The sequence below is a fragment of the Pseudonaja textilis genome, chromosome 2 (assembly GCF_049901715.1).
Source record: "Pseudonaja textilis isolate UNSWEBS1 chromosome 2, rPseTex1.2, whole genome shotgun sequence".
NCBI lineage: Eukaryota > Metazoa > Chordata > Lepidosauria > Squamata > Elapidae > Pseudonaja > Pseudonaja textilis.
In genome coordinates, this window is record NC_141991.1 from 222,789,611 (window position 1) to 222,809,229 (window position 19,619).

A 19,619-nucleotide genomic window follows, 5' to 3' on the forward strand; every position below is an offset into this window, starting at 1 on the left:
GAAATGCTACTAACCACTTCCTGTTTCAAGATTATTTCTTTACAATACTTAAAATTCCTTGCATTGGGCTATGTAATATGTGTCATTTCTGGTTGTTTATGATAAATTTTGATTATATTGTACAGAAGGAAAGTTAGATTTTTTTAATTACCCTAGTAACTTTCTTCTTATGGTTCCAGGAATGCAGAGAATGCAATTACAAAGTTTCATTTTGTCTTAAGAAAAAAAAATACAGGTAGTCTTCGACTTACAACCACAATTCAGTCCAAGATTTCTGTTGTTAAGTGAGATATTTGTTAAGTGAATTTTTCCCCATTCTGTTTAAGATTTAGAGTAATTCCTGAGGATCCTAGTGAAGATAGAGAAGATTGTTCAATCTTTAACAAAATTTTTGGAATGGAATGAAGATGATATGGAAGCAAAATTTACAGGATTAATACATGATATGCGAAGTTTAAAAATGTACCAAGGTATATTCTTGAGTACTTTGTCTGGAAGAACATACAAAGACCCAAGTTCTCGAGCAAGACTTTAATACTAGGTTGAAGATTAACAATAACAGATGTAATTGTTTTTAAGAGATAAGATTATTTCTTTTTGACTGATAAATAAACAAACTTTTTACGAACAAGTAATCCCTTAATTTGGGGTAGAGTCAAGGTAACTGGATGGAGCTGAGCATTTATTGGCTGGATGCCCTTCCTGAAGCAACACAGAATTTGCAGATTTTTTCCCCCTTTGCACCCTAGAAGAGAAACATCTGCCACTACTATGATTGAACTCTCAACCTTCCAAATGGGAGGCAAGCATCTTCACCACTCAGCCACCACAACACTCTTTGTTTTGACTGACAGCAAAACAGAAAAAGATACCATATTGCTGGGACAAATAGCAGATGATTCACGTCAATTCAATTCAAAAAGTAAGAGATTTCCTAGGGAAAAAAAGATGTGGAAGAAATGCAAATAGAAGTGACGAAAAGTATGCAGCAGGCACAAAGACTGGGGAAGAGACTACCATGATAGATATACACTACACTATGCTACAGATTTACACTTCTAAATTTTGGCATAATTATGGATTCAAATGCCTAATGTGGAAGATAAATGCAGCAAAAGCTCCCTCAAAAGTATGAAAATTGTTTTATTATTTGAAAAAAAAAATGGAAACAATGTAATTTTTGTACATGAAATGTATACTGGAAATGAACATTTTATTTATAAAAATGTAGATGAGTTCATTTCAGCGGGAATTCAATTTGTATATAAACCAATGGAAATGGAGAAATTGAGTTATTTTTTATATAAACCTAAAATTGTAGAACTATCATTGGTTGATAGTCAGGCAAAAATGTGCGCATTCCCAATACACAATATTGGGAATGGATTTTTTTTCAAAGATATTTCTTTGAATAATTTAATTTAATCAAAGCACTTTAATGTTTAATTTCTAAGCACTTAGTTACTTAACAGTATGTTAATAAAATTCAGATAATAAATGATTGAACTTGATTGGACCTCACTACCTTGTCTCTGAGCTTATGTCAGAGAAAAAGTTAAGGGACAATATTAGAAATATACTTGATATTTTGGAATTTTTGGAACAACATAATAAAGAGAGCTAAATTTATCTTTCTTAATGCAGAAAAGCATTTGACAATCTGAACTTATTTTTTTTGTTCAAAATTTTTGAAGTAATGTACCTTGGAGAAAATTTAACCAAATGGTGAAATCAATTTATACTTCACAAAATGCACAGATAATGGTGAATTAACAAAACCATGTGAGATAAAGGGAGAAGCTGTGCCTATTATCACTGTTACTATTGCTTTTGAAGTTTTGAAAAGCAATATAAAACAGGATGAGATATTGTGTGAGAATGAAAAGAGACTAATAAAGGAGAATATTTGTAGCTCAGGGTTGACATGTGGGGTCCTTGGTGTTCTCTGAGCTTGTTTTTTTGCAGACATTTCATTACCCAAATTATGTAACATCAGTGCTAGTATGGACTGTAGTTTGCTGTCAGTTTATATAGATAGATAGAATTTTTTATTGGCCAAGTGTGATTGGACACACAAGGAATTTGTCTTAGTGCAAATACTCTCAGTATACATAAAAGAAAAGATGCATTCGTCAAGAGTCAAGAATCATAAGGTACAACACTTAATGATAGTCATAGGGTACAATAAGCAATCAAATACTAGGAAACAGTCAATATAAATCATAAGGATACAAAATTACAATATAACAGTCACAAGTGGTAGGGGATAGGTGATAAGGAGCGATGAGAAGATTAATAGTAATAGTAGTGCAGACTTCGTAAATAGTTGGACAGTGTTGCGGGAATTATTTGTTTAGCAGAGTGATGGTGTTCGGGGAAAAATGGTTCTTGTGTCTAGTTGTTCTGGTGCGCAATGCTCTATAGCGTCGTTTGGAGGGAAGGAGTTGAAACAGTTTGTGTCCAGGATGTGACGGGTCTGTAATTATATTCTAGTGGCTTGCTTGTCAATGTTGGTGCAGTTGGTCTTAGATATTTTTTGATTGGACTATTTGCTGTTGGCTTCTTTGGCAGTATCTTGGTTGGGGTATTGTTTACTTGATTGTTGATCTAATGTTAACCTTGGAGTTAATCTATGGTGATCTGGGGTGCTAATTGCTGGTGGAGAAGTCCTTGGGTTTTTTTGTTCCTTTTTCAGCTGGGTGATAGTCTCTAGTGAAAAGAGAAATTTATAAACTAAGGGCCTTTGCTGATGATTTGGTTGTTGTTTTAGAAAACCCTTTAGCAAGAATAAATATATTGATGGGAAAATTACAGGATTTTGATGTACTATATGGCTTTCAAATTAATAGTCAATAGTGAAGATGTTAATAAAAATATGAAAAAGTAAGCAATGCAGTCAGGTAGCTCTGGAAGAATTATGGACAACAGGGCAAACTGTCCTTACATTCATCTCTATGAGACCTAGTGAGACAACCTGGCTTCCTCCACTGAGCACATAAGCTTTCTACAGTAACTGAGCAGTCTTGGGAACATATTATTTGGTTTAAGTGGTTACTGTCTGGTGCTATATGCAAACACATACATACTCCAAAGCACTCTTCTAATCTGAAGCGCTCAATACAATTGCATGTGTAACAGCATTGTACACTGGGGCTTTTCATGTGTAAAAGAGATTTAATTTAGTATCCTTTCATATCTTGATATTTCAAAAGTTCATAGTTAGGCATATTGACATAACATGCAGTTACTCTTTAAAGAAAATCTGTATGGTAGGGCTGTGAGGCACTTTCTATTGAGAAGGGAAAATATGCGTTGGAATGCACAGAGAATGTTAATGCACCGAGAATGTTAATGTTGAACTTGTTGGCAATTTTTTAAAGGTGTTACAGATTTTCCTAGGATTTGCACAGCTGACTTACCAAGAAAATATATATTAGTTTTGAGGAAGTCCTGTCAGGTATAATGTGCCCATTCTTCTACAATCTAATACATTCTTTTTCTTTTGAATATGAAGTACTTGTACAACTCTAAAATGTGGATAATTGGGCACTGAACTAAAAAAAAAAAAAGACTATATGTAGTTTGTTTGTTTCTGACACAACATTGAAAAGCTGAATTATTTTATTTATTTATATCCCACCTTTATTATTTTCACAAATAATTTCAGCCAGGGAACGTATCCAACACATCTTCCTCCTCCTATCTTCCCCATGACATCTGTATGAAATGAGTTGAGCTGAGAAAGAGTGACTGGCCCAAGGTCATCAAGCTGGCTTTCATGGCTAAGGTGGGACTTGAACCCATGGTCTCTTGCTTTCTAGCCTTGTACCTTAACTACTAGACCAAAGTGGCTTCTTCTAGTGGGAATGAAGTATACTTAAGAGAAAAGTATTTTTTTCAGAATTATTTCTCTAAATCAATCTAAGCTAATAATTAAATTATTATGTCTAAACTAATAATTAGATTAATATATAGGAACTGTGGTGGTGCAGTAGAATGCAGTATTGCAGGCTAATACTGCTGACTGCCAGCAGTTTGGCAGTTTGAGTCTCACCAGGCTCGAGGTTGACTCAGTCTTCCATCCTTCCAAAGTCGGTAAAATGGGGACCCAGATTGTTGGGCGCAATATACTGACACTGTAAACTGCTTAGGGACAGTTGTAAAGCACTGTGAAGTGGTATATAAGTCTTAAATGCTATTGTTTTAGAGTTATATAAATACCAGTTATAAGAGAAGAGCCATGGTTGCTTTAGATACATCAATATATCCTAAGTGTGTATGTTTCTACGTTTTTAATTTGGGGGCTTCCTGACAATAATACATTGCTCAAAAAAATAAAGGGAACACAAAAATAAAACATCCTAGATCTGAATGAATGAAATATTCTTATTAAATACTTTGTTCATTACATAGTTGAATGTGCTGACAACAAAATCACACAAAAATTATCAATGGAAATCAAATTTAGCAACCCATGGAGGTCTGGATTTGGAGTTACACTCAAAATTAAAGTGGAAAAAAACACTACAGGCTGATCCAACTTTGATGTAATGTCCTTAAAACAAGTCAAAATGAGGCTCAGTAGTGTGTGTGTGGCTTCCACATGCCTGTATGACCTCGGCATGCTCCTGGTGGATGGTCCCCTGAGGATCTCCTCCCACACCTGGACTAAAACATCCCCCAATTCCTGGACAGTCTGTGGTGCAACATGGCGTTGGTGGATGGAGCAAGACATGCTGACACACTCCAGCCACATGAGGTCTAGCATTGTCGTACATTAGGAGGAACCCAGGGCCAACCGCATCAGCATATGGTCTCACAAGGGGTCTGGGGATCTCATCTTGGTACCTAATGGCAGTCAGGCTACCTCTGGTGAGCACATGGAGAGCTGTGCAGTCCCCTAAAGAAATGCCACCCTACACCATAACTGATCCACTGCCAAACTCGTCATGCTGGAGGATGATACAGGCAGCCGAACGTTCTCCGTGGCATCTCCAGACCCTGTTACGTCTGTCACATGTGCTCAGTGTGAACCTGCTTTCATCTGCGAAGAGCACAGGATGCCAGTGGTGAATTTGCCAATCTTGGTGTTCTCTGGCATATGCCAAATGTCCTGCAAGGTGTTGGGCTGTAAGCACAACCCCCACCTGTGGACGTCGGACCCTCTTACCACCCCCATGGAGTCTAACAGTTTGAGCAGCCACATGCACATTTGTGGCCCACTGGAGGTCACGTTGCAGGGCTCTGGCAGTGCTCCTCCTGTCCCTGCTTGCACAAAGGTGGAGGTAGCGGTCCTGATGCTGGGTTGTTGCCCTCCTATGGCCTCCTTCACATCTCCTGATGCACTGGCCTGTCTCCTTGTAGCATCTCCATGCTCTGGACACTATGCTGACAAGACACAGAAAACTTTCTTGCCACAGCTTGCACTTATGTGCCATCCTGGATGAGCTGCACTACCTGAGCCACTTGTGTGGGTTGTAGACTCCGTCTCATGCTACCACTAGAGTGAAAGCACCGCCAGCATTCAAAAGTGACCAAACCATCATCCAGAAAGCATAGGAACTGAGAAGTAGTCTGTGGTCACCACCTGCAGAACCACTCCTTTATTGGGGATATCTTGCTAACTGCCTATGCTTTCCACCTGTTGTCTATTCCATTTGCACAACAGCATGTGAAATTGATTGTCAATCAGTGTTGCTACCTAAGTGGACAGTTTGATTTCACAGAAGTGTGATTGACTTGGAGTTACATTGTGTTGTTTAAGTGTTCCCTTTATTTTTTTTGAGCAGTGTAATTCTGATTTTTAGCAATACCACTTTCTAAAAACAGAATAAGGTCGTCAGGAGAAAAGCATCTTTGCCCAGTCCTAAATCCATCCAGTACATTAATTCTTGTGATTACAGTTTTCTTTCCTCTTCATCCCAGCTACATATAGTGCATCATAAGAAAAATAGTCAAATGTTTGTGTATATGGCTAACTTTGAAGGCATTGGAACAAATACCCTTGTGCATTTCCTTCTCTGTTTTGGCTGAGAAAGGAAATGAGCAGAACGTGTAATTAATAAGCAGAATGTGTCCAGTACTAAGCAAGTGCCTCACAGCAAGAGTGATGTTTACTGAAACAAAGGATAAGAATGTCCATTGGAAACAAATGGGAGCAATATGAGGAACCACAAAAGTGTGTCAATTAACATGACTGAGCTCCATTGAAATAAGTAAAATAAGCTATAAATAAAACAAGGGATGAGCTATTAAAGAGAATGAAATAGATAAAAGTAGCAGCCTTATTTCATACTGAGATGTTAATGGCAATTATTTTCTGATAGTCGTATTGTTGATCTTTTTCAGGCAGCTGAAGTCAAGGAAAACCTTAATTAATTGATCCTGAGAAAACCAATGACAAATGTTTCTTTTAGTGAGAATATTTAAGCATTATCTGTAGTATATCTAAAATGCACTGCATTTATCTCCACCTCTATAGCATACTGTGAAGCCTGAAAAACGTAATTGTTATATATTGTGATTTGTGTTTATGTAAAACGCCAAATGAGGGTACCACCTTTCAGAAAACAAAAATTCAGCAGAACTTAATGAGTTCTGACAAGTAGAATTCATACGTGGTTGTGAAGGGGACTTACATTTGGATTGCACCAATAATTATTTTCATTAATAAAAATACTTTGAATACATAATTATTTGTTTTTAATTATTTATATTATGCTTCTTTAGAAGACATCCCAAATGGTACAAGTGAAATATTTGTATTAAATAGCTGAACATTTTCTTTAATTGTATATGAAAAACATTCAGATATATTGAATTATATTGATCCTGATCTAAAAAATAAAGTGTGTCCACCAGAGTACGGGTAGGGTGCAAAAATTTACAAACTAAATTTATGTATTTACTGCAATAAAGATTTCTTTTTATTCCAGTATGCTATTTTGCTGAATTTTTCAGAAGAACATATGTGGTATAAAGAACTGTACAGAAAGAAGGAAAATAGTGAAATCTTTACTGAATTTTAATGTGCTGCCAAAGAAATAAACAGTTCATCTGTAGTTAACTGTTTGGCACATGGAGCTGTATTAGCTTATGTTTATCCTTCCTTAGTTGAGAATTTATTTCTGTCGCCATGTCTCTTGAAACTTTAAAATTAGTATCATAAGCCTCTTTCAATCAGGAATATTTAAAATGTGTATCACTGTTGCAAACATTGTGATATATAATTTCCTATAGTATATATTACACTTACAAGTTATAAACAGGAAGTAATGATAAGGAAAAGCTGCATTCTCCTCCAGGCTGCATCAAGAGCCCAGGATGGGTTGACTCCTTCCTATGATGTCATTTAGTTGAGTCTGTATTAAGATATTAAAGCCAGCCTCTGGGAGAGACCCCAGCTTTTGACTCAGCTCCTTCCACTCAGTAGCTGTGTCTCTGAAAGCATTCTGTTAGACAGCACTCATAGCGATCTTCAGTACTTTTTTCCTCGCTTCAACCAGCTCCCAGAGATCTGGGCAGCTGCTCTTCCAGGAGAGCAGGGCTCTCTCTCCTGCAACGTTGGGAGCAGCGTTACAGAGCTCTGTGCAGGCAAGCTGGACTGCAGACCTCCCCCACACCTGTGGTTTGGAGTGATCGTAAAAACGATCAGCAAACTGGTAAGAGCACAAGCCAGCTGATCGTGTGGCTGGTTGCTGCATTTTCACCTTGCTGACTTTGCTCGGGGCTCTGTATAGCCTAAGGGGCGATTCTTCGATCTTGGAGCCTGTTTTCCTGTAGTCAACGGCCATCTTGGATTGAAGCCTTCCACCACAAGGTGAGCGGCCGTTTTGTAAGCCCGAAGGCCATTTATACCCTAAGAGGGTATAATTAATTAATAGAAAAATTTCTAAACAGCTTCTTTCTAACGCAAGAGCCTCCATTCTCCAAATGGAGCAAGATAAAGCTCAGGCAGAGCTTTCCCCCCCAGTGGAACAGTCTCTTAAGCCCAATAAGAGAAAAAGATGTAGGCAACACACCCAATCATTTCAGAAGGAGGTGGCTGCTAAAATCAAAGCTAAGGCTCTAGCCCCTAAGAAGGCAACTCAGGCTGAATTGAGGGCAGAGAAGGGCAGACATGCAACTCTCGAGAGGCAGTTCAATAGAACTATTCAACAGAAGGGAGTGCAACTACAGCATGTTTCAGGTGATACTCATGGACCCCAACCAAGCCCTCCCAGGGGAGAAGTTATCTATGAGCCTTTCCATCCTCCATCCTGGTCTCCTGAGCCTCTTGCTGTACAGTCAGATCCTCAGGATCTAAGCAGATCTGGGCCTTATTTCCAACAGGCTTCTGTGCCCTATGCTCCTCTCCCTCCCTCCAGGCCTCGAACGTCTCCTCAGTCTAGGCCTGAAGCCACCTTCACTCCCACAGCAGCAGGCCTTTGGCCTTCTGTCTCTACCTTTGAGCATAGACCAAGGGATATCCAAGATGTTGTCTTATTAGCCATTAGGCAGGGATTGGCTGAAGGCTTCAAGCAAATTCTTCAACCTCTGGAAAGGGTTCAGGCCCTTCTCCCTTCTCAATCTATAAGTTCCTTGCCTCATCATCCTGATTTACACAGGCCCCAGGACCTCAGGATCCATTTTTCTCTACCAGAATGGGAGGAGGTTGATGATGAAGGAAGGCCTTCACCATCTGAACACAGTTACTCTTCTCATTCAGAGTGTGAAGAGGGTGAGATTTTTGACCAAAATCTTTCAGAGGAAAAGGATTCTCGCCCAGAGCAGACATCCTCTGCGTTGGTCTTCAAACCTACTCTCTTCAGGCCATTACTCAGCAAGGCCTTGGTCACTGCCAAGCTGTTGCCAGAGGAAGTGGCTCCCGAGCCACAAGAAAATCCTTCTAGCCAAGGGGATTCGCTCTTCTCCAAGCCTGTAGTGCATGCAGAGATTTTACCTTCTTCCATTTTGTTCCTGGACATGGTCAAGGAACAGTGCGCTTCTCCTTCGGCAGGTCCTCGCCCATCTTCTCTGGATAAGCGTTTCTACAATGTCAGCGCAGCTCTGGACAATGCCCTGGCAGTGCCTTCTGTTGACATTCTGGTTCTGGCCTCGTTCTCATCTTCTGGCACTCCCACGGAGCCAGAAGATATCCTGAAACCGATGACAAACGTTCCAAACAGACCCTCAAGTGTAATCACCAGGCCACTGCTTGGGCTGTTCGGGCTTCAACAGCAGCAGCCTTTTTCACAAGGGCATTCATACGGTGGCTGCGCCAACTCCAGAATAGATTGCCTGCTTCTGACCTTCGGTCTCACCAAGACCTTAATAAGATTATTGCAGTGGCGGAATTCTCTGCGGATGTCACTCTCAATTCCGCCAAATTTCCATCCAAGGCCATGGCATCTTCTGTAGCAGCAAGAAGACTTTTATGGCTCCAAAATTGGTAGGCAGAGTCATGCTGAAAATGGAAGCTGGCTTCAGTTCCATTCGCAGGCGATAAGCTTTTTGGCGATGCTCTGGAAACTTATCGAAACCAGAGATAAACGTAAAATTCTCTCTTTCTCTGGTAAGAAAGCCAACTATCGCCCTGCTCCTTATCGCCCTCCTGTCTTCCGAGCAGAGACCTCATCTCGCTTCTCCCACTCTCACAGGCCGTACTCCCAACACCAAGACCAACGGACAGAAGCATCTGGCAGGCAAGAAACTTCTACTGGTAAACGGCCCTTTTGGGGGGAGGGGCTCATTCCTTCCATTGCTCTAAGTAATCCCTCGTTCTCCCCACCCATTGGAGGTCGCCTAGCCTTCTTTGCCTCCAAATGGGAGGAGTCAACAACGGACTCCTGAATGTTCAGCACTATTAGGTAAGGGTTACAATTGGACTTCCTAACACCACCACCCCAAAATTTTTTGATTTGTCCTATCTCTCGGGCTATTTCCAGGCAAGCCCTCATGAATCAGGCCATTCAGCACCTTCTTGAAATCAGGGCTATTCAACCTGTTTCTCCCTCAATGGGAACGTGGGCTTTACTCTCGCCTTTTCATCATTCCCAAAGCCTCAGGGAGGTGGCGAGCCATCCTTGTTCTAAAATTTCTCAACCAATTTGTAAAATACAGGCGATTTAAAATACAGACTCTGCATTCTATTTTAGAGAGCGTTCGGGAAGGTGACCTCCTCTCTTCCATTGATCTCACTGAGGCTTACCTCCACATCCCAATTTGGCCTCATCATCGCCAATTTCTCCGTTTCTGTTATCAGAATGCCCATTACCAGTATCGAGCACTTCCCTTCGGCCTCTCATCAGCTCCAAGGGTCTTCACAAAGGTTCTGGCAGCATTGTTGGCACCTCTGCGTTCTATTCCAGTGAGGATCCAATGCTACTTGGACGACATTCTGATTCTATCCTCTTCCATCCATGCGGCCCATAGAAATCTGCAAATTACCTTGTCATGTCTCTAGAGCCACGGATTTTCCATCAATACCAAAAAGAGCCAGCTCTCTCCCACAACCAAATTGCAACACTTGGGAGCAGTCATCGATACCATGTTGTGCCAGGTTTTCCTGTCCCCAGCTCGTGGAAAGTCTTGCAGAGATCATCAGCCAGATCCAGCAACATCAAACTGTCCCCCTGTTGCTGCTGTCCAAACTTCTGGGGAAGATGGTCTCCTGTATTGGCATAGTCCTGTGTGGTCAGCTGCACTCCTCCAATGGTTCCTGCTTCCCTACCAATGAGCAGGAACCAGCCACACATCCATCAAGGTCCCACTCCCACCACAAATCCAGAGATCTCTCAATTGGTGGCATTCCCCGTCAATCTGGAGGGGACTCCTGTTCAGGGACCCAGACAGGCTAGTGATAACCACCGATGCCAGCCTCCTGGGTTGGGGTTCCCATATGCAGGGCCAGTTAGCTCAGGGTGTTTGGACCAGATCAGAGCAGACCCTTCCCATAAATTGGCTAGAGCTCAGAGCCATTTTTGGGCTCTCAAGATTTCAGGCAATCAGTGACCGGCTCTCATCTTCTAGTCCTTATGGACAACATGGCCGCAATGGCTCATGTCAACCGGTAAGGAGGGACGAGGTCCAAAGCCCTCATGAGAGAGGCTCAACGGTTGGGGTTGTGGACAGAGAAACACCTGTTGTCAATCTCAGCGGACCACATCTCTGGGGTCGACAACTCCCAGGCCGACTGGTTCAGCAGGAGCCTAGTCAACCAGGCAGAATGGTCCATTCCTCTGTCTTTATTCAGGGATCTTTCCCTCAGATTCAGAACACCGGAGGTGGATCTTTTCTCCACTCCTCAAAACACCCAAGTCACCAGATTCTTCGCCAGGTTTCCTTGTCAGGAAGCGGAGGGGACCAATACTCTTCGGTGCAGATGGCCCAAGGGTCTCCTCTATGCTTTTCCCCCGCTTCCAATCATTCTGACAGTAATTTCGAGGACGTTGGAGAAACGTGCGGAGCTCCTCCTCCTGGCACTCTATTGGTCAAGGAGGCCCTGGTTTGCGGACCTGGTCAACCTATCGGTGGCTTCTCCTTGGAGGATCCCATCCCATCTAATCTCCCTTCACCGGGGGTCCCTGCTCCACCCAGAGCCCCAGTGGTTCAAGCTGAACGTGTGGCACTTGAGCAGCAGTGGCTAGAGGAGGCTGATCTTCCAGAAAGGGTCATCCTCACTATCCTGGTGTCTCGCAAACCTTCTACAAGGCACACCTATGATGCCACCTGGAAGGCTTTTTCCCGATGGTGCCTCAGGGAGGGTCTTTCTCGTGCTTCAGCCCAGTTGGCAGAAGTTCTTAGCTTCCTTCAGCATGGGCTGGAGAAAGGTTTGGCCCCCAACACCTTACTCAGGCAGCTTGCGGCCCTCTCCTCGGTCCTTTCATGGGGTTCGCTTCCTTCCTTATCCCATCACACTTCAGTCAGGAGGTTTTTGAAAGGGGCTTCCAACCTGCACCCTCCGGTGGTTCACAGGTATCCTTCCTGGGACCTTCATATGGTCCTTAATGGCCTTACAAAGCCCCTCTTTGAATCTCTTAGAACAGTGTCTCTCCATTTCCTGATTCTGAAGGTAGTGTTCCTTGTTGCCATCACTTCTGCCAGGAGGGTTTCCGAGCTTGCTGCGCTTTCCATCAGACAGGACCTTTGTTCCTTTCACGATGATAGGGTTGTTCTTCATCTGGACCCCTCATTTATTCCAAAGGTTAACACCTGGTTTCACAGGTCCCAGGACATTGTTTTGCCGAACTTCTGTCCTCTCCCGCACCATGACTTAGAGCGGCAGTGACACACGCTAGACGTAAGAAGGGCTCTTAGAATATACATTAAGCGCACTTCCTCCTTCAGGAAGTCAGAAGCCATGTTTGTTTCCTTTTTCCCTTCTCACTTGGGGCACAAGTCCTCTTCTACTATTAGCAGGTGGGTCAGGTCTTGCATTGAGCAGGCCTACAAAGCTGCGGCCCTTCCGGTTTCACGAGGTCTGAAGGCACACTCTACCAGAAGCGTGGTCACTTCTGCTGCCTGGGCGACTCAAGCATCCTTGGAGGAGATTTGTTGTGTGGCCACGTGGACATCCCCGTCTCCTTTCATCAGACACTACCATCTGGATGCTTTTGCCTCGGTGACTGTAGCCTTCGGCAGACAGGTGCTTCAACGAGTGGTTCCACAGTCGGTGTGATGAGCCGGATGAGGATCTGCCCGTGGACATGCAAGCTTTGGTATGTCCCATCCTAGGCTCTTGCTGCAGCATGGAGGAGAATGGGCATTGGCAGAAGTTACCGTGAATGCCCTTTCTATCTATGCTGCGAGATAGCCTAGCCCCTCCCTTGATTCGTCTGGAGATGGTAAGGCATGTTCATGTATTGGATTGTTTGCTTTCAGAGACATTTCTTCAGTCTGTCAAGTATCTTCGCCAAAGCTGGGGATTCTTCCGGGGCTGGCTTTTTATATATGCAAGTACAGACCCAGATTAAAGACGTCATAAGAAGGAGTCTACCCATCCTGGGCTCTCTCGCAGCATAGATAGAAAGGGCATTCACAGGTAAATTTACCAACACCCATTCTATTTCTCAGACAAGAGTTCCATCTGGGTAGTTTACTTTTTAGATGCCCTTTCAGGAGATGCACCCCGCCCCTCAAAAACCCTTGTGAAGCTAAATAGGGCAGAACAAGAGATCCTGCCATAGAAATTATAAATAAATAGCTTTACTTTTTTTTTCAACCAGATATGCTTAGCCCAAGTGATTTTGTGTTGTGTGGTGCTAGTAAGTATCCAACAATGGAGTAACCAAGATTAGCATATTTTTATTCTAGCAGATGCAGCAAAATAATTACTGGGAGAACACATCTCAAGTTATAGGAATGGGAATGTAGGCATCCCAGAGCTAGCATGGTTTACCAACAAGCAAAACGAAGTAAGAAACAGAGAGTCAGAAAACGGGAATCTACATACAACTATCAAATTGAACAAAGCAGCACTAACAAAAACAAAACATTCTGATGATTCTGCCTGTACTTTTCTTGCCAGCTTACCTTAATTATTTCAGTTCTCCCAGGGCTGTTGGGCAGAGAGCCTGAATTCCAGGCAGAATAAGGAAATCCTTTCTATAGTCTTTGTAACTTTCAAAACCTGCAGCTTGATCAGAAGGGGCGGGGGAGTCTTCTCTGGGTCCCCTGAAAATGTCATTTTTTTGCACACTTGTGTAACAGCTTGGATATGAACTCAACCATGTATGTGCATTGTTGTGTAATGTTGGTGTTTATGGAACAAGAAGTTTTAAACTGATTTTTGGCAGTTTAACCAGTATCAGCAAGCCATTTGTGTTTTTTAATTTCTTTTAGTATTGTTTTTTTCCTTGCTGACATTATGGGGAAACAGAATGTAATTTTGACTTATATATTTTTTGATAAAGATAATGTTCAGATTTATTGTGTATGTATATCTGTGTGTGTGTGTATTCTAAGTTAATTTTTCAGCAACATTTTTTAAAATTATATTTGTCTACGTTAATGATTCTAACTAGCTGAGTACATCAGGATACAGTAATAACATTTCAAACCTTAAAATGACCTACTTTTTGTTAATGCTTTTGTTGGCTTCCCCACTTGGAATAAGTCATAAATTGGCATGGTTGATTCAGGAACTATAACTCCTCAAGTTGGGTAGAATCTAAAGAAACTTAAGAAGTCCATGCTACCAAGCAAAGGCCTACACCTAACATCAAGCTTAACCTATACCAGTGATGGTTAACCTTTTTGGTGCCGAGTGCCCAAAGTGTGCGCATGAGAATGCACACACACACATGCCCCAATCCCCAAAATTCAATGCAAGCACTCCCCTGTACAAGTGCCCCGGCCCCCGTTTTGGCTTCCAGGTTGGTGCAGGAGGCTTTTCAGGCCCAAAAAAGTGGCGGGGGAGTGCCTTTCCCAATCTCTGCAGTTTCTCCCTGCACGCCCAGGCTTTCTCCTCTGTTTCTGCCATGGAAAGGCACCTGTGGAGGGTGGAACCTGCAGAGATTGGAGAAGGCAGGAATGCAGGAGAAAGGGAGAGAAAGCTAGGGCATGCTGGCAGGGAAACTGCAGAGATTGGTGAAGGCCCCACCCCATGCATGCGCGGCAGAGACCTGAAGAGCAACTGGCCAGCGGGAGGTGCGTGCATGCATGCGCAGTGGAGTCAGGCTGGGGCAATGGCTGGCGTGCCCGCAGAGAGGGCTCTGTGTGCCACCCATGACAGGCTTGCCATAGGTTCGCCATCACTGACCTATACAATTCTAATTGATTGGTTTGTCAAGTTGTAGTAAAAAAGTGCAGGTTGTGGAATGCAGATAAATGATGATTTGCACTGCATTACCCAGTGAAGTTCATGAGTGAGTGAGGATTTCAACCCATATCTAATTATTTTTCTGTGTGTATTTGAATACAAATGATTTTTTTTGTTAATTAATAATATTAATAGTATTGAATTAGAGAACATGCCCAATTGAATCAGCTCGGGGGCACTTCCGGTTTGAGCTTCTTTAGCGACAGACTGAACCCTCGTCTCTGCGAGGCTTCAATCCGTGTTCACTGCTGGAGCGCCCCGAGCCAGCTGGTTTCGGGGCTAAGCCACCCCGTAGAGGTGGTGAAGAGGGGGGAAACTGCCAGCAGGGTTGAGGAGACCCGCATCTCTCCTCCCCAGCTGGCCATTACTCCCTTTCTCGAAGGCAGTTGCAGCGGTGGTCAGAAATGGCCACCACAAAGAACTTGACTGGAAAAGAATGTGCAGGAGGAAGATAAGAAGAGAAAGTTTTGGTTGACTGGGTCAAACAGCAAAAGCAACAAATAAGGATCCTGGAATTGAAACTGTTAAAAAACATTAACATTGTTCCCTAAGAAGATTTTTAAGCTGCGAAGGAGAGAGAAAAGGGAAAAAAATTGGTTTTCTCCTTTTCCTATACTGACAGTTAAGAGACTTAAGCAAGAAATTGGAAAAAAAATCCACTTTGACATCAATAGGCATTTAATGCTGAAAATAAAAAGTCAAAGGGATAATAAAGATTTTTGGATAATTAAAAGCTTTTGAAAACAGGAAAGGAGAGAAAAAGAATAAAAGGGTAGGATCTGGAAGGGAGGAGACTGCCTGGAATTAAAAAAGAACTTACAGCAAAATCTCAACAAGACTTCCAAAAGATACATTCTAACTGAAATATCGCAACAAAAACCCCAGGAAGAGAAAGTCGAAAAAGAAATAAGATATAACTCGGGACTATCTGGATTACTTGATGATTTCTGGATTCTTGGTTATTGTTTTGAATGATTAAAATTAATTGGGTGGTTGTTTAAAACTGTTTAAAAAAATTTCTGGATACTTCTGAATCTACTTTGGCCAATGTGATTGAACCTTACCTTTCAAGCTGAAGGGTTATTAGTAAATTTGTAGCAGAATTTTTGCAGAACTGTTAATGGAATATCTTTACTTATCCAGAAGTAAAGTTTTTTTTAACTGTAAATTAATGCCTTTGGATGGTAGCCTTTGGTTCCTCCTTAAGCTATAATGCATGAGACATGTGAACAGATCTACACCCTCCAGGTCAGAGGACTGTGGTCATACTAGATAGGAAATGTAATTTTAAAGAAATAGGCAATTTTTGATAATTACAAAGAAGCCATAGAATGAAATGTAAATTGCTGTAATGTAATGAAAGAAATTTAAATTTATATCAGTTACAATTATCTTTTATACATTGTCATGAATTGGCAGGAAAGATTGAATATATAGAATAGCATACAACTTCTACATCTGAATATTTCTTCTGTTCTTCCCAAGATATAGATAGCTGAAGCATATTATCTTCCATTTATACAGTACTGATGCATATTCTCTTCTTACAACATTGATCAGTTTACCTGTAGTATTTATCCCACAAATTGAAGCCAATATCAGTTTATAGTGTTGCTATATTTACATTGTCTAAATTCTAAATGCCTAGCTCAGTATAACATTTCACCTTATGTAGTTAAACTTTTTGTTCTGTAAAATAGTTATTTAAGGAAAATGAATCACGTACTGTCCTTCATATATGTGGAGGTATTAAAAGCTTCCATTTTTGGTTTGTTGTAAGCTACAATTTTCTACTGTTCTTAGAATTTAACAGAATGTAACATCTAGAAGTCAAAGATAATGACTCCATTGTACTAATTTTGTTCATACTAATTTTTTTATTTGATAATTCAGTTTATTAATTAATGTGTCATTTCCCTAATTGCTATTGATAAAGGAAACTGCAGTTTAGAACAAAGTAGACATTCCTTCAATAGTGTGTGTGTGTATCTATATGCATATATGTGTGTCTTCCATCCTTCCGAGGTGGGTAAAATGAGGATCCAAATTGTTGGGGGCAATATGCTGACTCTGTAAACCGCTTTGAGAGGGCTGTAAAGCACTATAAAAGGGTATATAAGTCTAAGTGCTATTGCTATTATGGGCCTTTAAGATCCAAACAGACAGGCATTTTGTTCATAACATGCCTGATAAAACAGATATTGCTGTTGGCTAAGCATCTAGGCCAGAAGATCCAGGCTACTGGAAAAAGGTTATTTATTCATTGCAAACATGCAAAAAATGAGAACATCCTATAATGATATCTTTAACATCATCAAATAACAATAGCTGCCTATCCTGGGTCCATGGAAAGGAATTGTTAGATGGATAAAAATGCCAAATCCAGTCTTAAATATTTGGCTGGCTATGTGACCAACTTTAATAATAATGTGGTAAGAATTGAAAAGGTATCATGGTTAAGAATTTATTTATCAATGTTCTGTGCTGCTGTAATTACAGATATGGTATATTGTTTACTGTAAGCATAGTTGTGTGGATAAATATAGATTAATAGTACCTGAACATTTCTCCAATTGGGCATTTGTCCAAGATAATAAAATATTGACAGACTCTGCTTTTTGTATAAATGTTTTTTAAGCTGTGCTAGTATTGTTGTCCATATATAATATTTTGGAGTAAAACTATGTCTTTACTGCATTTATCTCTGCTTAATATATATTACAATCTATTTATTTTGGAATTATTAAATAGAATTTTAATAGGTTTTCTTCTGTTTCCAGGTTAGCACTATATGTATATGAATATCTTCTCCATGTAGGAGCACAGAAGTCTGCACAGACGTTTTTATCAGAGGTATGTTTTCTATTCTTTTCTTAATTTTGGATTAATAGACTAGTTTTTTATATTAAAAATTACCAGTGACTCTATAGAGAATCATGGTAGTCTGACATATAGTATATAAATGTTTAGAAATGAAACATTTAAATGAAAAATGTTCCATTTTTATAATTATTTGTTGTGATAATTTTAAGGCCATAAAATTGTGGCTATATCATTGATCTTGTTACATATCAAATAAGACACAGTGGGTTTGAGACATTGATTTTCACTGTGGTTATAGTATTATTTTAAGCCCAAGCTAAAAAGAAAAAGAAAAATTAAGCAGAGAGAAGGAGTGTGAGAGAGAGAAATAGCTACTTAACATAAATCCTTATTTTGACTCCAAAGCCCCAGTTTTTTCCAGGTTTCTCCAATCTAAGATTGGAGATCTTGTGCTTTTTTCCAGCCTAAACTATTGCTATATGTGGCACTAGAGGTGGTATTCAGCAGGTTCCAACCAGTTCTGGGAGAACTGGTAGCAGAAATTTTGAGTAGTTCGGAGAACCGGCAAATACCACCTCTGACTGGCCCTGCCCCATCTATTCTCTGCTTCCTGAGTCCCAGTTGTTCGGCTGGGTCTTCTTTTGTTGCCCTGCACAGGAGAACAGAGCTGGAAATCAGGTTAGTGGGGTGGGGAGGGAATGGAGATTTTGCAGTATCCTTCCCCTGCCATGCCCACCAAACCATGCCCACCAAATCATGCCCACAGAACCGGTAGTAATTTTTTTTGAATCCCACCACTGTGTGTGGCACCTATACTAATAGCTGAAAAACACTATAATGGTCAATTTCATATAAAATGAAAATATTAGACCGCTGTTGCAAATTATTAACCAGAGCATCATATACTAGTCTTAATTTCACTTGCATAAACTCACTGTATCACTAGTTATAATTGTATCATTTTATTACTGAATGTGGGCAAGAATTATACATATGCAGAAGCCACAATGTTGTTCTCCTTCCATATATTGAAAGAAGTTGCCATGTCATTACTAACACAGTCATTGCATCTTTGAGATAAATGGTTGTCCCCAAAGCATGGAGTCTGTGTGGCCTTAATGTATAAATTTATATAATTTTAAAGTATAAGGGATGAATAACATAAATAGATACTATTAATTTCCATGTGCATTGTAATGCAAATAGACTTCTGCTCATGCAATAGCTTTTCTTACTCTAAATAGTGATAGGTTGAATGTCACTATTATACACATAGTAATATATTTTGAGAAAAAAAAATAGAATAGGTGAAATGTTTCTTATAGTGCAAACGTTCTCCTATATGTGATAGTTTCTACTTTAGAAGTGTGATTGTCTGTGATAAAAACACATGAAGGCAAACATGAAATGAGCCAGTCCAAATATCTACAAAAAACACAGATTAAGTTGGGGGTCCTATCAGGCAGTGTAGAACAGTTGCCATAACTAGCAGATAAGAAAAAGCATAAGAATCAATAGCTAGCTGTTAGTTGGTGGAGCTGAGTGTGTATTTTGCTCTGCACACTCATATTTAGTCTGTTTTTCTGTCTCACTCTGACAGATAAGCCTATACACTCTAACGTACTCCCTCAGACACAGACAACATATATTATACCAGTTGAAACAGCTTTTTAAAATTGATTTGTGTTGATTTTTTAAAAATCATATTTAAATTCATTTTAGCTAAATGCTATTATTGTTTTCATGTGAATCCAGCTTGCCTCAGGAAATAATCATTATTTGCATTGGTTTTAGATAAGATGGGAAAAAAATATCACATTGGGCGAACCCCCAGGATTCTTGCACTCTTGGTGGTGGTAAGTGTTTCAATTTACGAAGACTGTATTGGTTGTTAAAGTATTATACATGTACATAATCTGATTTTTATCAAAGGTAATAAAAAAAATTTGCTAACTGGAAGACTAGTGTCAACTGCATTTAATATTGAATTGTCATT

At 40.5% G+C, this 19,619-nt stretch overlaps 1 protein-coding gene across 18 annotated transcripts in view; it reads left to right on the forward strand.

The window, feature by feature from the left end:
• Positions 1 to 19,619, forward strand: part of SSBP2 (single stranded DNA binding protein 2) — a 135,716-nt gene that overhangs the window by 36,545 nt on the left and 79,552 nt on the right. For all 18 annotated transcript variants that reach the window (XM_087927088.1, XM_087927094.1, XM_087927103.1 and 15 more), the window contains 2 exons: positions 17,581 to 17,653; positions 19,418 to 19,479. Coding sequence is in view for 4 of the 18 variants with exons in the window: in XM_026718645.2 (XP_026574430.1) it covers positions 17,581 to 17,653; positions 19,418 to 19,479 (135 nt within the window). In the remaining 14 variants the exon portion in view is untranslated. The remainder of the gene's footprint in view (positions 1 to 17,580; positions 17,654 to 19,417; positions 19,480 to 19,619) is intronic.